Source organism: Hippopotamus amphibius, chromosome 16 (assembly GCF_030028045.1).
Source record: "Hippopotamus amphibius kiboko isolate mHipAmp2 chromosome 16, mHipAmp2.hap2, whole genome shotgun sequence".
Lineage (NCBI taxonomy): Eukaryota > Metazoa > Chordata > Mammalia > Artiodactyla > Hippopotamidae > Hippopotamus > Hippopotamus amphibius.
The window spans coordinates 48,905,170-48,926,099 of NC_080201.1; the positions used below are offsets into that span (position 1 = coordinate 48,905,170).

Below are 20,930 nucleotides of genomic sequence, written 5' to 3' on the forward strand. Positions count from 1 at the left end.
GGAAATAGTAGCCAAAGAATTTGAGTGCAGAACAGACATTTCTGTTGAAAGATGATCAAACACTGGCCCATCCCCTCCAAAGAATGTAGCCCACTGCATGAAAACTTGTCCCTCTTAGGACAAAGTTATTTGGTTTTTTCCTGGCTATTTTCTAGCAGATTCTAGGCTTGGGGAGGACGAGAAATAAGCCAAAATATTTGTTACCAGTGAGAACTGTCATTTTATTCAGTACATAGAAATAGGTTTCTGGAGCTGAATGAAAAGTAGTCCTTGTCTAGCTCCACCTTGAAGTGGGGAACAGGTAAGGAGGCTTAACATCTGTGGCCCAGTCTTATTTTCCAATAAGACCCTGAAGTCTTAATATTAGGCCAAATCAGACAGTAGGAGTAGGGATGTTGGGTGGCCTCTCAACGTGGTAAGGATTGACTTGTGGTAGCCTTTTCCAGGCAAGTTCTAAGAACCCATACTTGGCAATGCCCACAGGTTGGATAGTATGCACCCTGTTCTGCCCAGGCAAGGGTACAACATTCTGGAACTCAAGGGGACCTGCAGGGGCATGAGAACTACCACAAAACAGGCCATAGAATAACCGTTCACCAAGTGCCAACTCCTTGGTTTCCAGGGCCTTTTTGTAGATGATCTCTTGTGGTTGGAGTTTCTTTCTCTGCAGCAACTCTAGTAGCAGCCTCTGGATTCGGGGGGACTTAAGTTGGTACAGGTCCATGAGGCGGTAGAACTGTTCCATCCAAGCAGCACTGTCTCTTGTGTATCGCTCCTTTAACATCCGCAAAACATGGTACAATGCCACAAATGTCTCCCATTGAGGCAGCTCTTCCTTTTCTTTAGAGATGGGCTGTGCCTTCTTCAGTTGGGGCAACTTGAGGGGCCTGCCTTTACCCTTAAAAGCCCTGAGATCCTTCTGAAACATCAGTGCTAGAGTTTGTTTTTCCACAGAGGTATGGGCACCTGTGAAAATGTCTCTTGTGGCAGGATAAAAATGTTGCGTTTCCATCTCTTTGAGAGCATTGGATAACTGCTGTGCCCGTGCACTCCTGTAAGGCTCTCCTAAGAGTTGCCAAGTTATAGCCTTTGGGTCTTGAATCCTCTTGGTAGTTGATGGTAACACTGGTGTAGGGATGGGCCGGGCTTTCTTCTTTGCCTTGTGAGATTTGGGGAGCTCACTCCTTCCCCTCAAGGCTCGGAAATCCAAGAACAGGGATTCTTTATCCACAGAGGGATAGACAGCTGTAGGAACATCCTTTCTGATTGGATAAAGGTGCTTTAACTCCTTGACAGCAGTGGATAACTGTTGTACCTGCTTCTTCCTATAGGACTCAGCTAAGAGATGCCAACTGAGAGCCTGTGGGGTTTGAGTCGTCTTAGTAGCTGATGGTAACACTGGTTCAGGGGTAGGGAATGGCTCTAGCCAGCTGTCCACTTCTTTTCTTCTAATTGGAGGGATCACTTTTAAGTGTACTGGACTCAAAACATCTTTATAGGGTTGTGATATGTCTATGGGACCTATCTGTAGGTTCTGCTGGAGGTGTTTAGCAATGGCTTCAAGATTGTACAGATGCATCCATTTCAGGTATCCCTTTGAAGTGAAGTGTCTGAGGAGTTGGCTCAGTCTATTGGAACTGTCCCTTGAAAGTTGTTCTCCTGCTTCCAGTCGTATTAAGATATTACTAATCCAGTTCTCATCTGAGAATCTTACTTCTGAGTGGCAAGGCCTTTCAGCTGGCCTAGAGGTAAGGGATGGGGCTTGGGCTGGGGCTGGGGCTGGGCCTGGGGCAGGGGCCTGGCCCTCAGTTTTGCCCATGGGAGAATCCTGATGCTTTAAGAACCACTTCCACTTGCTGCCTTTGGGCCTATGTTCACGTTTCTGTGGTTCAATGATAATATCAGGTAGGTGGGACTTTGGCCTGTGGAGGCCTTCTAGGGTCTGGGTCTCTGTTTCCATGACTTGTAAAAACATGCCCCTGGCTTTCTGCAAGAGCACATCTGCTTGTCTTCCCCATGACCTTGTCATGTGGTGTGCTCCAATAAGTTGACCTTCCTGTCGGTCTGCACCCAAATGATCCCCTAACACTTTCAGGGGCATTCCCTTTTCTTTTTCCAGGGCTACGGGGAGTGGTCTTTTGAAGGGGCTCTTCATAATTGTTGGCCACATAGCCTTATCTATTAACTGTGGGACCTCCCTTTCCATAAAGCAACCTCTCTTTCTTAGGAGCCATTTCCCTTCTAGCTGTATCCTCCCTTTCCTTAGCAAGAACCTCACCTTCTACTGCTAGCTTTGATAAGTTCACTTCTTCCTTTGGGAACTCTGTTTTCAGTACTCTCTCCTCTTCTGAGAGCATCACCTCCATAAGTCCACTCTCCTGTTCCTTCTCTCTACTCATGCCCTCATATTTCTGCCTTGCCTCCCTTTCCTCGTCCTCCTCCTTCTCTTTTTCCTCTGTCTTCTCCATTTCTTCCTCTTCCTCCTCCTCCTCACTCAGGCTTGCCTCTCCCTCCTCCTCCCTCAGACTCTCCTCCTCCTCTGTCAGGCTCTCCTCCTTCTCCTCACTCAGGCTCTCCTCCTCCTCCTCACTTAGGCTCTCCTCCTCCTCCTCACTCAGGCTTTCCTCCTCCTCACTCAGGCTCTCCTCCTCCTCCATGCTCAGGTGCCCCCCCTCCTCCTTGTGAAGAGGCTCCTTCTCTTCCTCATGTGGGCCCAGTTTTTTCTTCTTACTCAGCTTCTCTTTCTTCTGAGTCAGTTTCTTTTCCTCTTTCCTTATTTGGGTTGCACTCTTTTTCTTATGCTTCTTAGTCAAGTTCTCTTCCAATTCCTCTTCACTCAGTCTTACTTTCTTTTTCTTCTTCTTAATCAGGTATTTCCCCTTCTCTTTCTTGGGCAGAATCTCTTCCTCCTCTCCTTCCTCAGTGAGGCTCTCCTCCTCTATCCTCTTCTGAGTTGGAGCTTCCCTTTCCTTCTCAATCAAACTCTCAAATAAGCCTTCAAACAGTATGTCTCTGATATTCTCTAAAAACCACTTTGCCTGGGTCTTTTCTGGTTTATTCTCCTCAATTATCTTCAGAAGCTTCTTCAGCTGCTTTTTTCCTAACAGATTTTGCTGCTGAACCTCCTTTAACATACGCTCCATCTGTGTTTTATCTAATATTATCTTCTCCTGGACCTTCTCTAATAACCTTTGGTCCTCCTCCAAGCTCTCTTCATCAGTCAGTGTTCTCTCTTTGGTAGCCAGTCTGTCATCTTCTGGTTTTCTTTCTTTCTGAACTGACTCCTTCTCTTCTTTAGTTATTTCCTCCTGTTCCTTTAAAAACTCCCACCTCTGGTCATCAATTTCACCCCTTCCCGTAATGAATGATGGTTCTTCCTTAGGTATTCCTATTTCTTTCAACGGCTCTGTCCTCATTTCTCTAATTGTTTTAGCCAGGATCCTCACCAGGTGACTCTCTTTCTTCCTTATATCTTTTTCTCTGGAACTAGCCTCTTTTTCTTCAGAACTAACCTCCATTCCCATATCCAGTTTCTTCATTTCCTGTATACTCTCCTCCTTGATTCTTTTCATTTCTTCCTTGGCAACACCCATCTCCTTGGTTCTGATGTCATAGGCCAATTTCCTCTCTTCATCAGACAATGTACCTTCTTCTTCCGTAATTTCTTTCTCTTCTTGGGTTATTTTTTCTTTTCTCCTAGTTATGCCAGTTCCTTCCCTGGCTATTGCCTTTTCTCTCTCAGCAATATGCCTGTCTTCCTTGGCCAGTATACGGTCTTCCGGAATCAGTCTTTTCTCCAATGCCCTTTCCTCTTTTTGCTGGGGCCTTTTCTCCATTTCACCAGGTGGTTTCTTCTCTTCTAGGGACAATTTCTCTTTTTCCCAGGCCCATTGTTTTTTTCGATCACTCTCTTTCTCCTCTTTCTGACCCCATATTCTCTCTTTCTGGGCTAGTTGTTCTTTTCCGCGGGTCCATTGTTTTTTTTCCTCAATGGCTTTATCTTTTCCAAACCATTTCTCTTCTTTCATAGTTTCCTTCTCTTTTTCCATGACCTGTTTCTCTCCTTTTGGGGACAGTTTCTCAGTTTTCTCTCTCTTTTGCTCCTCTTTTGGGACCACTTTCATTTTTTCTCTGGCTGGTTGTTTTTTTCCCTCAGCTTCTTTCTCTACTTTTGGAGCCAATTTCTCCTTTTTCTGATCCCATCTCTTTCCTTCCCAGGCCTGTTTCTTTTCTCTCAGTGACCATGTCGCCATTTCCCCAGCCTCTTCTTTCTCTCCTAGGCCCACTTTTTCCCCTGAGGCCTGTTGTCTCTCTTCCTTGGTTATTTTCTCCTCTTTCTGGTCCCTTCTCTCCTTTCTCCAAGCTTTACTTGCCTTTTTTTCAGTCTGTTTAACTTCTTCTTGTGACAGTTTCTCCATTTCTCCAAACTTTTCCTCCTCTTTTTGGCCCAGTTTCTTTCTTTTCCTGGCTAATTGTTTGTCCGTGGCCTCTTTCTCCTCTTTCTTAGCTTGCTTCTCCTTCTGGTCTACTTTCTCCTGTTTCTCAACTTGCTTTTTCTTCTCTTGGATTTGTTTCTTTTTATGGGCCTCTTTTTTCTCCATTACTAACAATTTCTTCCTTCCTCGGGTCAATTTAATCTCTTGCTCTGCCAAGCTGCCTCTTTCTAATGCCTGTTTTCCCTCTTTGCTGGACAGCCCTTCCTCTTCTTTAGACAAACGTTCCTCTTCCTGAGCCAATTTCTCCCTTTCCCGGGCCTCTTCCGCAACATGTTCCTCCATACCCCAGATGCATTTCTTCTTTTTGTGATACTTTTTCATCATTTTTTCAATTTGTTTCTCTAGGTCCTGGATTAGCTCCTCGTCCCAGGCCAGCTCCTCCTCTTCCTCACCCAACTCCTCCAATTCCTCACTCAGTTCCTCCTCTTCCTCACCCAGCTTCTCCTCTTCCTCACCCAGTTTCTCTTCTTCCTCACCCAGCTCCTCCTCCTCTTCCTCGCTCAGCTCTTCCTCTTCCTCACCCAGCTTCTCCTCTTCATGGGACAACTCACTCTCTTCCCAGACAGGGAACCCCTCTTCCTGGGCCTGCCTGCCTTCTTTGTGGATCGGCATAGCCTTCTGCCAGTACCTGCTTCCTTCCAGAGTTACCTTCCCCACTTTCCAGCTCACTCTCTTTCTTTTCCCCAGTAGTTTCTCTTCTCTTCCAGTTCCCTTCTTTTCTCCTAGGACTAACTTCCGCTCTTTCTTGGTTAATTTCTTTTGTGAGGAAGGCAGTATTTCTTCTTCCCAAGCTCCTTTTTCTTTTTGATGGGTCATTTTCTTATCCTTGGTCAGTTTCTCCTTTCTCTGCATTAATTTCTTCTCTTGCTTACTCAGTTTCCTTTCTTCCCCAGTTTTTTTCCCCTTTTTTGTAGCTAGTTTCGTTACTTTTTTAAATTTCCTTTTCTCTAATACTAGGTCATCTTCTAAGAAATTAACTTTCTTTTTCTTGACTTTAGAAAACACCTTGCCTTTCTTTAATACTTTTTCACCTCCTTGTTCTCTCGATCCTACTGTCCCTTCTTCCTTGACAACCTGTTTAACAACTTCTTCTGTTACAACAGGTGTTTCTTCCATTACTCTGTCATCCAATTCTGATGAGTCCTTTAAAAGAGGACAGATCTCCTGGAAGAGATCCCAGCTGGGCTCTTGGGGAGCAAGTATTGCCTGAGCCAGCTCCACCAATTCTTGACCCAGATCCCTTAACATTCCTGGATGGGAACTTGCTATTCTTGAGGTAACAAGATAGCAAATGTCATCCCGCCAAGATCTGGTGTCTGATCTAGATACGCGTCCAGGAGTCCCAGACAAACCACGACCACTCTTTCTAAGTTTCTTCATTGCATCTTCTTGCTCAGTAACCTGTATGACCTCTTTCTTGGGCTCTTCTGCAGTTGTTTCTGGAACGTCCTCCAATTTTCTTGTCTCTTTGAACTTTACACCTACTTTTTCACGGCCTTTTTTCACTGCTCTTTCCCAAAGCCTTTTCAGGTGTTCTTGTCTTTCCAGCATAGGAATCACTTCTTCATAATCTTTCATGCCATGTTGATCTATGGCCACCAAAACTCCTGTGGCCTCCACTGCCCCTCTGGCCTTCAGTGCCTCTGTGACCTCCAAGGCTTCTGTGGATTCCATGGCTTTTGTGGCCTCCAACATGACCTCCTCTGATTCAACATCGTCTTGGGATGTGACTGGGCTGAAAGTGCTTAGTGGCGGCTCTGGTTCTAAGGCAACATCCTGGGTGTCAATTTGCCCTGATTCCTTGGCTTCTCTCTGTTCACCTTCATGCTCTGAAGTCACCAACACAGGGCTAAATTCTGCCTGTCTCTGCTTCCTGGAAACTTTCATGTCCTTTTTAACTGCAGAGATATTAGAAGAAAAGAATTAAGAAAAACACAGAGGTCCTGAGTGCGATCCTTTGAAATATCTAGTTCAATGAACAGCCATAAGAGTTACAAAAATAAAGGGGACTGAAGCTTTATGGTACAGAAATGCCTGCTGTTTTACCACAATTTCCATATCCTAAAGAAATAAGACCTTGGTGTTTGTCGTGGGGAAGATCTTTCCCAGAAAGATCACTTTATGTGAAAAAGAGTCTCCTTACTTAACTGTTACCACTGGTATCTTTTTATATAACTTGGCCTTATTGACCCTGTTTTTTGGTGCCCTAAGGTGGGCCCCAAATATGCGCCATATATCACCCCATACATACTGAGATTTCTGCTCTTTGCTGTAACATGTGTCATTCTTTCCTTCAGTTTGGGGATCTTTACAGGTTCTGAAAAAGGTCTGAGTGTTCGTTCATCAAGGGCCTCAGGTTCACCAGGCCTTGATATATCTAAAGAAAAAGGACATTTCTCATCTCTATGTGACAAGGTCAGGTTCTCATTTAGCCGCTGTTCCACCTGAGTAAGCAGGTACTGGATACCACCAGCTTGAATTCCTAGCAGCTGGTCCAGAGAGGTTTCTCCAATAAAGTCCTCCCTACAAAAGTCAAGGGAAAACAAGGATTTTACTGAGCCATCAATAAAACAAAATTAGAAGAAGAGGAGGAGGAGGAAGACAGGGAGGAGGAGGAAGAATAGGAGGAAGAGGTAGGAATAAAGTAGCCATCTAGGACAGAGTATTTCAAAGTAAAGGATGGATAAAGAAGTAAGAATCTACAATAGCAAGGAATAGAGTAGGGGGCTTCCACAGTGGTCCAGTGGTAAGATTCCACGCTCCCAATGCAAGGGGCCCAGTTTCGATCCCTGGTTGGGGAACTAGATCCCGCATGCATGCCACAACTAAGAGTCCACATGCCACAATTAAGACCCAGTGCAGCCAAAATAAATAACTATTAAAAGAAAAAAAAGTAATAGAGTAGTCAGGGCTACCTAAGATGCTTCTTTGGTTGGGAGTTTTGGGGACTTGAGTCTTGAGGAATCTTAAGGAAGTGAGGATATGATAGAAGGGCAGGCTAGTCAATGAACAGAAAAAGGGGACTAGGCACTGGGGAAAAAAGCATATAGAAACAAAGACCATAGGTGGAGGAAAAGAACAGAAAAAGAGTTGTGAAGAAGGAAAAGAAGCAGTCAGATTTTGGAGTTTAGGAGCTAGAAGGAGTGGAAGGGAGTAAGGTCACCACCTAACTTACTGCATTTCCTGGAAAGTTTCTCGTCTCTTCAGCAGGCTTACCAGCATGCTTTTGGTTTGGATGCCTGTAACTCTAATCATAAGGTATAAGGCTTTAGCCCGCACATTTTCATCACTGTCCATCAATCCCACAGCCAGTGGAATAGCAAAGAGATGGCTCATGAAGCCTAACCTCTCTAGCCCCTCCCAGGCTATCTCACGGATCTGTGGATTGGAATGAGTTGTATCTTCCAGGAGGCGACAGGCAGACTCAGAGTGCAACCTTGAAGATACTTGATAGGAGGCAAAAATTTGTGCCAGGACACTAATATATGTCTTGTATTGTTCTATAGAACAGTAAACTATGTGGTTGAGGATGGCCTTGATTAAAGTGTTTATAAGTCCTTCATTCAGTTTTCTTCCCATCCAGTTTTGGTTGGCCATGTTTACAAGAGTATCAAAGAAAGTTTGTTTCCACTGCTTGGGTTTATGGCCCCGTTTCCTCTTTGGAATGTTCTCTTTTACTGGAGTCACAGGTGACAGTGTCTGGCGTCTGCTGAGTTCAGTCATGTCCCAGTCCTTTTGTTGGTAGGATGGGTAGAGGCCACAGCACAAGAAGATTGGGGTACCCTCAGGCCAAAGGCGGGCACGGATCACTGAGTTGGGGATGTAGCCATCAGGAGGAAAGGGCCACTGCTGCCCTCGACCAAAGAAGCGCCGTAATTCATGGTAGGGTTTCAATCCATCCCAACTGGCCAGCCACAATTGAGGAGGAACCATGCGTGGGGGATGATTACACTTGGAATTAAGAGTAGAAAAATCAGTATCCTTATCCTCTAAAAAATGCAATTTCGGTCCCTCTTGAATCACAGAGGATTTACGTCTCTCTTCTTCTACAACGTGAGGCACGGTATTGTCAAAGGCAATGACCCGCTTGTTATCAAGGGCCTCTAGCCCCTGTAATTCCTGCATTCCTTGATCAAAGTAGACAAATTTGGGTACAAATACTTTTTCAAATGAAAAGAAGAAGCTAGGCAGGAAGGGTTTAGGGGCTTCTTGTATTTCATCTGCATTGTTTGAGATAGCTAGGTGAATCAGCTGAGCCGGAGGGAGCAATTTTAAGCAGGATACCAGGTAAAGACTCTGGTTGAAAGTCAAAAGCAGGTCACCCCGATTATTGGCAAAGCAGAGTGGGCCAAAATGTAACGCTGAGTCCAACTCAGTTATGAGTCTACCATGGAAGTCCCAGATCCGGACTGAGCCATCAATGCCCCCAGTGACAAAAAGTTTCAGGGAAAGGCAGACATCAAATGAAGTGATGGCACACTGGTGCAGGCATTTTGTCTCTTTAAACTCAGAGCTTTGTTTTGATTCCAAAGATGTCAGAAGATCTTTGTAGTGCCAGAGACACCAGCGGTGGTTCTCAGTGATGGCACCCACAGAACCTGGCAAGAGTATCACGTGTTTTAGGGGGCAACCACACAGAATTTTGCCGACAGGCTGCAGGATTACCTTGTTCCCCTGAAGCACAGCTTCTGTCAGGTACACAGTATTATCCATGCCATAGGAACAGAGCAAGGTGTACTCCTGGGGACCTTCCAGGGTAGACAATGCCAATACTGCCCCAGAGTGAACAGTCTTCTCTATTCGGGCACAGCTATAGTGAGAGAGGATTCTCACAATGCCACTGTCATGCCCACAGAACATCAATCCTACTAGGCCCTTACCCAAATGGGACTGCCCATAGGCCAGGCATCTTATTCTATCCTCAGATTTTACTGAAGTGCACACAAGATACTTGGCTGTGCAAGGAGAGCATGTTGCATCAAACACCAGCACCTCTGAACTGTCTGTTGCCACAAAGAGCTCCTCTCTGTCTGAATCATAGGCCCAAGCCACAGCCTTATCCATGACAAGTAGAGGCCAGGTGATAACCAGGAGATCTCCTGTTATTGGAGACAAAAAGCGCAACAAACCATCCTTAGTGGCACATAGGATCCGAGTCCAATTATGGCCGCAGCAGACCCGCTGCACCTGCTGGGGAGCAGAACCACAGACACTGAAGAGGCTGTAAAAGCAGGGCAGGTGGTACAATGAGAAAGCATAGTCAGTCTGGCAGAAAAAAGTGGTGTTATCGATAAACTGCAGTTTCTGCAGATCCTTATCAATATCCAACTGCCGTAGCAAGTTCCCAAAGGCAAGGTCCCATTCCTTCACTACACCTTCACGGCCTGCTGTTAGTAAGGTATGGGTGTCTGGCTGGCTTTGGACACATATCACTGATGAGGAGTGAGCCTGGAAGCTGTAGAGGAAGTTGCCTCGGTCTAGACCCCAAGCATGGATTTCTCCATCCTTGTTTCCGGCATAGAAATAGCCCTGAGAGACACAAGTGAAGGAGCAGGTGATGGTGGAGCCACTGGTGATGGGATTGAACTTCTTTACCTCTTCCAGCTGGGTCAAGACTCTCACCTTATTCTCACAAAGAGCCAGGAGGGAGCCCCGGGGGGCATTCAGGGAAAAGCCCTGTACAAGCTCACCACCAGGCATGGGCACAGTTTGTGCCATTTGGAGGCCCCTGCCATTTGGCAAAATAAACCAGGTAACCACAGCCCCCAAGGTACCAGAGAGCAGTATCTCAGTTTCTGAGTCATAACAGAGGCAGCTGATGGAGAAACGGCAGGGTATACTGTACCCAGAGATGTGAAGTCTTTACGATGATCTCCAAAGAGCCACAGGCGCATATCACCGCAGTAAGCAATTAACATGTGGTAGGAACCTGTGTGGACCATTGCTTGGATGGGCGGCACTTGATCCATCACGTGAAACTTTATCTTTTCTATCATTCCTTCCATTTCTGTATCTTTCTTCTGTATCCAAAGTACTGCCTAGAAGAGGATGAGAGATGAAAGCATGACCATGGAGGCAGGTTACCTCCCAAAAGTGAGGGGTAGAAAAAGGTTGAATGTTTAGATCCCTGTCCCCTCTAGTGGGTCTAAGAAAAGACTGGGTGGCTCGACTTTGGGAGTTTCCTGGTGCTGGGAGTCAGGTATGTGATAGAAGCACCATGCATGCTTAAGGCTCTTTCCTTGGCCTTTAGCCTACTTTATGGGGAATATGAATTCTGTAAACCTGAAGACTATAGGGGAAGAAGGATCACTGCATCCAGGTCAAGTTGGGATATGGGAGATGGGTATTACAATGAGCTAACTTAGAATCACCCTCATCATTCTGAGATGAGGGCAGTTTAGGTATGATACCTATACAGTGGATTAAGAAAGAGGGAAAAAAGGACAAGGTAACTTTACCTGCATTTGTTCTGAATACGGTTCCACCCAGTTTAAGGAGACAAAATAGTTGCCATCGATGGAGTAGAAGCAGATGACAGGCTTGCTTTCAGGATAGTGAGGCTCTTGGTATAGAATCTCAGGCCAGTCACTCAGTATAATCATATCATCCTTTGTTTTTTCATCAACCTGAGAGAGACGAGTAGCCTGAGCTAAGAGGGCAGAGTCCCCACACACTCATTCATTTAATGAATGTTTATTGAGGGCTTAGTGGAAATTTGTTGTTCTTTAGCTAACCAACATTTATTCGCCCTACTACTAGAAAGCACTATGGGAGGAGTCATCCTTCCCTCACCCTCAGAATGCATCCTAATTTATCAAAGTACCTTCTAGCCTTTCTCAACCAAAGCTCCATAAGAGAAATAAGTCCTAGTATCCCAAAGTATCCATTCTACATGATAAATTAATTCTTCTCTATCTATCTGGAATGCTACGAGTTATGTACCATCCTTAAGAGAACTGAGAAAATAGCCCCTCAAATCATTCTCTGTGTTCTGTGGGTCAGATGAGGAACCACATTTGAGAAAGGCTGGTATGTTCTATGACAGACACTGGGGGTACGATGCTGAGCAAAAGAGATATGGCCTGAGTTCTTAAAAGGTAAGAAAGAGTCCAGTGGAACAGACATTAAACAAACAAGTAACAAGTGATTCTACAAAACAAAGTCTTCAAAAGAAAGAAATACAATCCTATGTGAATATGACAAAGAAACCCAACGTTGGCAAATATCTCTACCTGTCATGGTTGGACCAACACTTCAAAGTTCCTGCCTACACCAAAAGGACCACTCCTGTCGTAATCATAGTCATGATACATAGCCTAGGGGAAACTCGTACTTCACAGACGTGGAATGCCCACCATGTGTGACAACTAGACCCTGTGGCATCCACCACCTTCATAATTCTCATGTGCATCCAAGGGAAATACGTGCTATTCACAACACGGAGTTAGCTGTGCTTCAGCTCAGATATTCTGAATTCTGACCCAATGGAGTGTGTGTGTCTGTGTGTGTGTGTGTGTGTGTGTGTGCGCGCGCACACACACACACACGTCTATCAAGGGAGATATGTTTCCTTTTAACATGTTACACAGTAGAACGTGTACAATATACACTACCTTCTAGTGACTGTAGCATATCCCTAGGATATAAGTACATGAACTCTTCACTCTGACCAGCCAAAACTGAAGCTCATGAAGTTTACTGTTGAAGTCCCTCTTCTCAGAGGGACTTGTTCTATACCCACCACTCGAATAATGCTCCATGGATCTAACTCCCCAGGTTTCTCTGCATTAGAATTTGTACTATGACCACCTAAGCTGGAAAACGAAATACTCAGTTAAACTGAAGGTATTAATACGAGGGTGAGTCAAAAATTATCCGCACTCCAATTATATTAAAACGTCGATAAATTCTACAGCCAGCGTGTGGATAATTTTCGACTCACCCTCGTACTTCTTTACTCAAAATGTCCATTATGCCTGCTTCCTACATCCACAAAGGATTTGAGACTGTACTGTGGCCACTGTCCACAACTCAGAATCTCTCTACTTCCTATAGTTATCATTTTCAGATCTTTGTGTGTTCTGAGAGAATATAGAATATGGAGAGCTAGAGAAATTCTAGCACCTGCTGTCGTTACTGATTCAGTGACAGCCGCAGAGTTGAGAGGATCTTGGCGTCTGAGCTCCTAATTGCCCTTCCCTATTTGTTGAACCAGAAAGTTCATTTCCATACCCCTTATTCCATTAGTTAATCACCATTCCTCTCCTCCTTTCTAGACTTCATGTACAAACAATTCATTCACTCATTCAGCACCATCAATGCTTGTCTACAGAGGACGCTAAAAGATAAGGATATCTTAAACCCCAGCAATGTATCTATGCCTGGCACTACTGTTAACCACTCTGTGTCAATCCCCATTCCTTCTTCTTCCTTCTCCATCCATCCCAGTAAAACTTGGATCTTGTTTAGGGTGGTCATGGACCCAGAAATTCTGGCAATATAGAGTAGCACTGAGGTACCTACTCCAAGGTTGGCAGAGCTCTGTGCTCTCTGACCTTTGCTCTTCTACCTACTTGCAATTTAAAGCTGACACCTGGAAGTATAGTAACTATCTTGTAACTGTATGATAGTGAGTTAAATACCAAAGAGGTGGAAAAAGAGAGAAAAGGAACATGGTTCCTTGACACCATGTAAGACAAAGATGCCTCCAGCTTGTTTATTCCATTTAAGGCCATTCTGTGTTATTTGTTTGTTTCGATTTGCAGAACATGTTCTAATTATAATGTTATCATCTTAATCTAGAAGTGGGAGTTGTTTAGGGGTATGGGAGGACCCTTCCAAAGCGGCTCACATGTTGCCCATGCCACAGGCTGCCGCGACAGGGATAGATAATTAGTCCAAGCCCACCATGTGCATATCTCTCATACACATCACCTTTATATCCTCGAGGATATTATTTATGAGGAGTTTCAAGTCCTTCCACTCAGGAATAAGTCTGGGTGAAGATGACGTCCTTGTGATATTCCAGCACTTAAAAGACATCTTGGATTACAGAACCTGTGGAAGGCAAACATGACTTAATCACAACATGTGATGTTAGACTGGAAATTAAGGGAATTGAGAGAGGGAAGAGCAACAGGGAAAGTTAGAAAAGGGGAGAAGCAAAAGTATTCCTTTAGAAATAGGAGAAAATTATTTCAAAACGATAGGAAAACAAACAAAAAAAACGATAGGGGTTGGAATGAACTGCTGATATTTGCAACAACATGGATGAATCTCAAAAACATTATAGTGAGTAGAAGCCAAACACGAAAGAGCACATACTATTCAATACCATTTACTATATGAAATTCTAGATAAGAGTAATCAAACCTATAGGGACAGAGAACAGATCTGCGGTTACCTGAGGCTAAGAGTTTGGGGGATCGCCTCCGCCGGCGTAAAAGGGAACATCTTGTAGTGATGAAAATGGTCTATATCTTGACTTTGGTAGTTGTTATATGGGTATATAAATTTGTCAAAACTCATCAAAATGTAAAATGGGTACACTTTAGTACATGTAAATTATACCTAAATAAATATGATTTTATTTATTTATTTATTTATTTTTTTGCACACGGGCTTAGTTGCTCCGCAGCATGTGGGATCTTCCTGGAGCTGGGATTGAACCCGTGATCTCTGCATTGGCAGGTGGATTCTTAACCACTGCGCCACCTAGGAAGCCCATAAATATGATTTTAAAAAGAGGATAGGAGTGAAGTGGGAATTTTATGAAAAAATATAGCAAAAGTAAGCTGTTAGGTAAGCTTAGGTGAGAAAGTTGTAGCATAGCTAAAATAATGCAGGAGCCCGGCTTTCCAGCCCTCTCTTCATTGGGATGCTTATTTGTGAAGACATAATTTTGTAGACGTAATTATGTCTACCCTCTTCACTACTGAAGCCTTCATGTATGTGAAAGTCACTCACCTGTTCAACAAAGATTTACTTGATGTTCATTACATGCCAGGCTCTGCACTGAGAGCTGTAGATAAAGCAGTGAACAAGAATGATAATCTGCCTGCATGGAGTTTACTATCTAATATGGAAGGTAGACACTGAGCAAGTTAAAGTAGATGTCTGGTTCTGGCAAGATGCCAGACTAAAATCACCTAAAAGCTTCCTACTACAAACTCCTAGAAATTCTGGGTAAAATAACAAGTAGCTAAATTCCAGGAGCCAGAAATGAAGAAGGGGTTGGGGGGGCAGGGAAGACAGCAATAAATGCAAACTGCTTCTGTGATGGTCCTGCAGAGGTGTAGTTATCAGAGCCTCAAACTGACCATAATGGCTAGGAGGTAGGGTAGTACTGCCTTGGCTAAGACAGGAGAAAGGACTTGGGCCATAAGAGAAAGGGAGCAGGAAATGAGACTCCTGCATTACCTTGGAGAGAGATGCTTCTGTAGACAGAGCTGTCTCATGATCAGCTTCCTGAAAGCTTATACACCTTTTAATATTTTCCCAGGAACCTACACACCTCCAAATTCAGGGGATAACTGAATGGGTAACATCAAGCTCTTCAAATGATTCTCGGACACACACCTCGAAAGGAAGAGAGTCAAGAAGGAAGGAGAAATACCAGAGAGCATACCAACAATTCTTTCTAAAGAAATCATTTAAAATATATACCTGAGAGGGTAATAAGCTGGGGGGGGGGGGTGGATCACAAAAATCTCTTTCACAATCTCTTAGCATGCTCTGAGTAGATTATCTGACGTCTACTGTTCTCAAATGAAATTCCCAGAACATTGAAAGGTGCATTTAACATTCTATGTGTGTATTAAAAATTCTAAGGAAACCACCAAAAAGAAAGAAACAAATAGAATGTATGATTTACCCAGGGGAAAGGAGATAGGAAATAAAGGAAATACAAATCAATCCAATAGAAGAAATATAATACAAAACATAAGGAGGAAAAAAGAAGTAATGTAAACAGAAAGAAAGAAGGTGATAGAAACAAGTCTAAATATGTCATTATCATAATAAGTAAAAATTAAACTCATTAGATAAAAGACATGTACACATTAATGTGTACAAAAACAGATGACTAGGGACTTCCCTGATGGTGCAGTAGTTGAGAATCCACCTGCCAATGCAGGGGACACGCGTTCGAGCCCCGGTCCGAGAAGACCCCACATGCCACGGAGCAACTAAGCCTGTGCACCATAACTACTGAGCCTGTGCTCTAGAGCCCTCAAGCCACAACTACTGAGCCCACATGCCACAACTATTGAAGCCCATGCACCTAGAGCAACGAGAGAAACCCCTGCACCGAGAAGTCCGAGCACCACAATGAAGGGTACCCCTGCTTGCCGTAACTAGAGAAAGCCTGCACACAGCAGTGAAGACCCAGCACAGCCAAAAATAAATAAATAAAATAAATAAATAAATAAAATAAAATAAAATAAATTTATTTAAAAAATAAAATAGATGACTAAGAAAAAATATCAAATTGTACACTTTAAATATACACTTTAAATATATGCAGTTTATTGTATGTATGTATTGTATGTCAATTATATCTCAATAAAACTGTTTTAAAAAAAGAAATAAGGCGATAGAAACAAGTCTAAATATGTTATTATCATAATAAGTACAGACTAAACTCATTAGATAAAAGACAGATTTTCAGATTAGACTTTTTAAAAATGAATAAAATATAGTTGTATGCTGTTAGTAAGAGACAAATCTAAAATTCAAAAACATAGAAACTTTAAAGTATCATTATTACAAATGGCCAATACCCACATGAAAAGATGCTCAACATCTGTAGTCTTTAGGGAAATGCAAATCAAAACAACGAGATATCACCTAACACCCACTAGAATGGCTATAATTTTAAAAAATGAAAAATAACAATTGTTGGGAAGGATGTGGAGAAATTGGAACCAAATTATCAAAACTTGGAAGATATCCTTTGATAGATAAAGGAATAAAAAAACTGTAGTACATCCACACGATGGAATATTATTCAGGTCTAAAAAGAAGTGAACTATTAAGCCATGAGAAGACATGGAGGAAATTTAAATGCTTATTACTAAGTGAAGAAGGCCAATTTGAAAAGGTGACATACTATAACATTCCAACGTTATGACATTCTTGAACAGGCAAAACAATGGAGACAATAAAAAGATTAGTGGTTGTCAGGGTTGGTTGGGGGCACAGATGAATAGGCAGGGCAGAGAGGATTTTTATGGCAGTAAAAATACTCTATGATATTAAAATGATGGATATATATCATTATACTTTTGCCCAAACCTGTAGGATGCACACCAAGAGTGAACCCTAAGGCATGGACTTTGGATGATTATGATTGTATCAATGTAGGTTCATCCTTGATTAAAAATGCACCATTCTGGCAAGTGATGATACTGAGGGAATGAGTAATGCATATGTGGGAACAGGCAATATATGGGAAATCTTGGTACCTTCCTCTCAATTTTGTTATACTGAAAGTGCTCTAAAAACAATTAAAAAAAATATCTTCACTCAGACTTCCCTTGTGGCACAGTAGTTAAGAATCCACCTGCCAATGCAGGGCACATGGGTTCGACCCCTGGTCTGGGAAGGCCCCACATGCCTCGGAGCAGCTAAGCCCATGCGCTACAACTACTGAAGCCTAGAGCCCATGTTCCGCGACAAGAGAAGCCACAGCACTGAGAAGCCCATGTACTGCAATGAAGAGTAGACCCCGCTGACCACAACTAGAAAAAGCCCATATGCAGCAACAAAGACCCAATGCAGGCAAAAAAATTAAAATAAAGGATTTAAAAATATATCTTCACTCAAAAACTTGTATATGTGTTCACAGTAGCATTATTCACGATAGCCCAAAAGTATAAACAATCTAAATGTCCATCAACTGATGAATTAAAAAAATTTTTTATTCAGCCATAAAAAGGAAAGAGTACTGGTACATGCTACAACATAGATGAACCTTGAAAATATTATATTATGCTAAAATATTGTATTATGTCTGGATGAAAGCATCTGGACATTGGATAATTACACAAAAAACTAATTACAGTAAATTTCAAATGTGAAATTCTGAGCTGTGGGGTGATGAGTATTTGCTCTATTATTTATACTTTTCTGCAACTTCTCTAAATTGTAAACAGGGAATTCCCTGATGGTCCATTGGTTAGGACTTGGCGCTGTCACTGCCATGGCCCAGGTTAATCCCTCAAGCCACGCAGTACGTGCCAAAACACACAAAACAAAAACAAAGAAACAAACAAAAGCTAATTCCAAAACAGTCAACAAATATTTGTTGAGATTCTACTTTATAACGTATTTTGCTATCCACTGGATATCCTATGATCAAAAGCAGTCACTGTCCTCAAGGAACTTCAATTATTGAAATTTGGTAATTGCTGTAATGGAGCACCTGAAGCTTCATGGGACACCACAGAAGACTCTAGGGAGGAAATGCAGGTACTGAGCACAGCAGAAGCATGAGGGGGCTGCCAGGCAGATAAGGGTTACTAAAGCATCCCAGGAGAAGAATGGCACAGACACTGAAAGTATGATTTGTGCCAAAAACTACACAGGAGTTAAATATTCTTACAGCACAAAGTTCAAGAGGGCAGTAGAAGGAAAATGGCTAGATAGGTGGGAGTCAATATCAAATGCCATACTAAGGAGTTCAATTTTTATCTTGAGTAGGTGTTAGAGAAGCACTGAAAACCATTTTATATAAAATCTAATTTAGAGCAGTGGGAAAGGAAAAGCAAATTATGAGAGCAATGTAAAATATTTAGGGGTTAGAATTTATGGGTCTTGAAGATTAGTTGGGGTGGAGAGTCAGGAAAAGAGAAATCTATAATTGGTTCATGGGTTTCTGAACTAGGCTCTGAATGAAATTTGGTGCATTCAGATGGACTAAAGAAGAGTAAGAGCAGGTATGGAGGAGAGATCAGTTTGATTTTGGATTTGTTGAGGTGGTTATGGAATATCTAAATGAAGACAACTGGATATGTGGGTCTGGAGATCAGGAAAAAGGTCTGGATTGGAAACAAATAAGAAAATGACCAACCTACAGGGACAGCTGAAGCCTGGCACCTGGAAGTGTATGCCCACAGGGGAATATGCAGCATAAGAAAGAGACTTGATAACAAGATAATTATGAGGAAGCACACGGAGAAGGAACAACTATAGAAAGATAGGATGTTCTCTGAGAAACCAGAGGAGGAGAGTTTCATGAAGGTGGATCCACTGTAACTCTGTTACAAGTAAGATGAACCAAAGAGCGGATTTGGTACATGGTACTGGTGTCTTTAATGAGAACAGTATCACAGAAGAGTGATTCTTGAAGTCAGATTGGAGGGAGCTAAGGACTAAGTGAAAAGTAAGAAACTTAAGTGCAGCTTTTCAAAAGCTTGGGGATGAAGGGGAGAGAGGATGGAGGGGAGAAAGCGGGAGAGAAGGAGAGAGGTACAAGAGTATATAGGGTCAAGGAAAGAATTCTTTTTTTAACTTCAGATTTTTCATTAGTCAGTTCAATAGACAGACAATGACTCTGTCAAATTGCTATAAAAGTTCCTAAATATTTTCTCTGAATTTCTATACTTATCTTGTTGAGGACCAGAGCAGACAGCTCTCGGCTGGCACTAGAGTGCTAAGGAGGACTGCCTTAGGGATTCCTATTCCTAGCTGAACAATTTCAAGCATTTCTCTTTCACATAGCAACAGTTACTACCTTACTTCAATTTCTACCAGGAGTAAACTTTAAACTTTCCAAAATCCTGCATATGACTCTCAAGCACATGCACCGAAGACCAAATGATTGGCCCCTGGAGAGAAGGATTGTTTTAAAAGAGATAAATATGTTTAAATGTCAGGAGGGAGATGCCATAAAGGATGGCAAGTGCAAATACAGGAAAGAGAGGATGGGCTGCTACATCAAGCTGATGTGAAGAGAAATGGGGGTTAGATACCACAATCTCAGCGATTCCCTGAAGTTTCCTCTAGTAACTTAAGACTTGGAGCTCTGGCTGGGGAAATGGAATATATCTGATACTTCTGTCTAAATCCTGGGCTAGGGAATTTCCTGGCAGTCCTAGGGAATTTCCTGGCAGTCCAGTGGTTAGGACTCAGCACTTTCTCTGCTGGGGCCTGGGTTCAATCCCTGGTGGGGGAACTAAGATCCTGCAAGCTGTGTGGCCAAAAATAAAAAAAAAGTTAAAAAGTTAAAAATTAAAAAAAAATTAAAAAATAAAAGTCCTGGGCTAACACTCCATTTGCAGGAGGTTTGCAGTGACAGTCAGGCATTTCACTTTAACCCCTCTTGGCCTCAAAGAGGAATACCCCTCTCTTTTTCCCTATGAAAGCTTTTAAAAAATAAAATGAGATAATGAAATTCAAGGGATTTTATAATGAAAAAGTACAATATTCAGGGTGCTATTATTGTGAGAGAAATGAAGGGGCATGGTGTGATTGAGGGAGAATAGAAGAGATGAAAAATGACTCGAGAATAAAATAGACTTACATTTATAATCCTAGGTATTGCCACTTCACTGTCTTTTTTGCTTTAGATTTCTCAGACTGAACAAAGTCTTATCTCACATATGTCAGATATCTTAATGAGCTCAGTGGGACCGATGCCACTCAATATACAGTCTCCAAGTTGGGAACCTGTTACTAACATCATACAACATCACAGTCTTCCCATTCCCTCTCTGTTCCCTCCTAGCCCACATACCTTTCTCCTCCACAGAAGATAGCATGCCCCTAATTCTAGAAGAGAGACTCTAGTCACAGCTTCCTATAGAAAGTGTCCCTAGCTTCAACATCTTAATGGTTCAGACTCCCCGCCTCCTCACTTGTGTCCAGAGACACAGCACCAACATTACTAAGAATCCCAAAATCTTCACATGAATGTGAGGAGCGCTGGGAGGCAGGGAGAATCTGGCCCTTTGTGGTAGTGGAGTGGGGTCAGTGTCCTGCAGTGGGAGGGAGGGAGCATGTAAACTGACCTCGCATTACAGAGTGGCTTTCTGAGGGCTGGCCATTTCAGATACTACAGCTAGATGACTACGGACACTAATGTGCTGGATGTGATGTGGAGTTTGGCCGTTTTATATAAACTTTATTGCATGCCAGGCACTATTCTAAAGACTGTTCATGCACTGCTCTAATAACGTCTTAAATCAGGGTTGCCAGATAAAATACCATTATATTTGAATTTGATCCCCAATTAAATATGAACTTCAGATAAACAATATTTGGGACATACCTATGCTAAAATAAAAAAAGTATCAGGCTTTCAACTGAAATTCAAACTTAACTGGAGGTCCCGTATTTCCCTACTTTAAGGTACCACGATGCTCTCCTCCAGCTACACAGCTAGAACGTGACAGAGCCAGAGAGTCAGAGCCCAGGCATGTTCTTAGCTATTAT

The 20,930-nt window shown here is 42.7% G+C and overlaps 2 protein-coding genes across 2 annotated transcripts; both read right to left on the minus strand.

Annotated features, from left to right (window-relative positions):
• Nucleotides 1–373: 373 nt before the first annotated feature.
• Nucleotides 374–1,960, minus strand: LOC130838077 (WD repeat-containing protein 87-like). Its single transcript, XM_057710850.1, has 2 exons — nucleotides 1,400–1,960; nucleotides 374–1,150 (listed from the first exon to the last, which is right to left on the minus strand). The coding sequence occupies exons 1-2, from the start codon at nucleotides 1,958–1,960 to the stop codon at nucleotides 374–376; spliced, it is 1,338 nt and encodes a 445-aa protein (XP_057566833.1).
• A 65-nt stretch (nucleotides 1,961–2,025) lies between these two features.
• LOC130838078 (WD repeat-containing protein 87-like) lies at nucleotides 2,026–10,492 on the minus strand. Its single transcript, XM_057710851.1, is given in 7 exon segments — nucleotides 2,026–2,064; nucleotides 3,039–3,859; nucleotides 4,370–4,808; nucleotides 5,424–6,394; nucleotides 6,748–7,019; nucleotides 7,672–10,337; nucleotides 10,340–10,492. Coding segments are annotated over 7 exon segments (5,361 nt in total).
• Nucleotides 10,493–20,930: the final 10,438 nt, after the last annotated feature.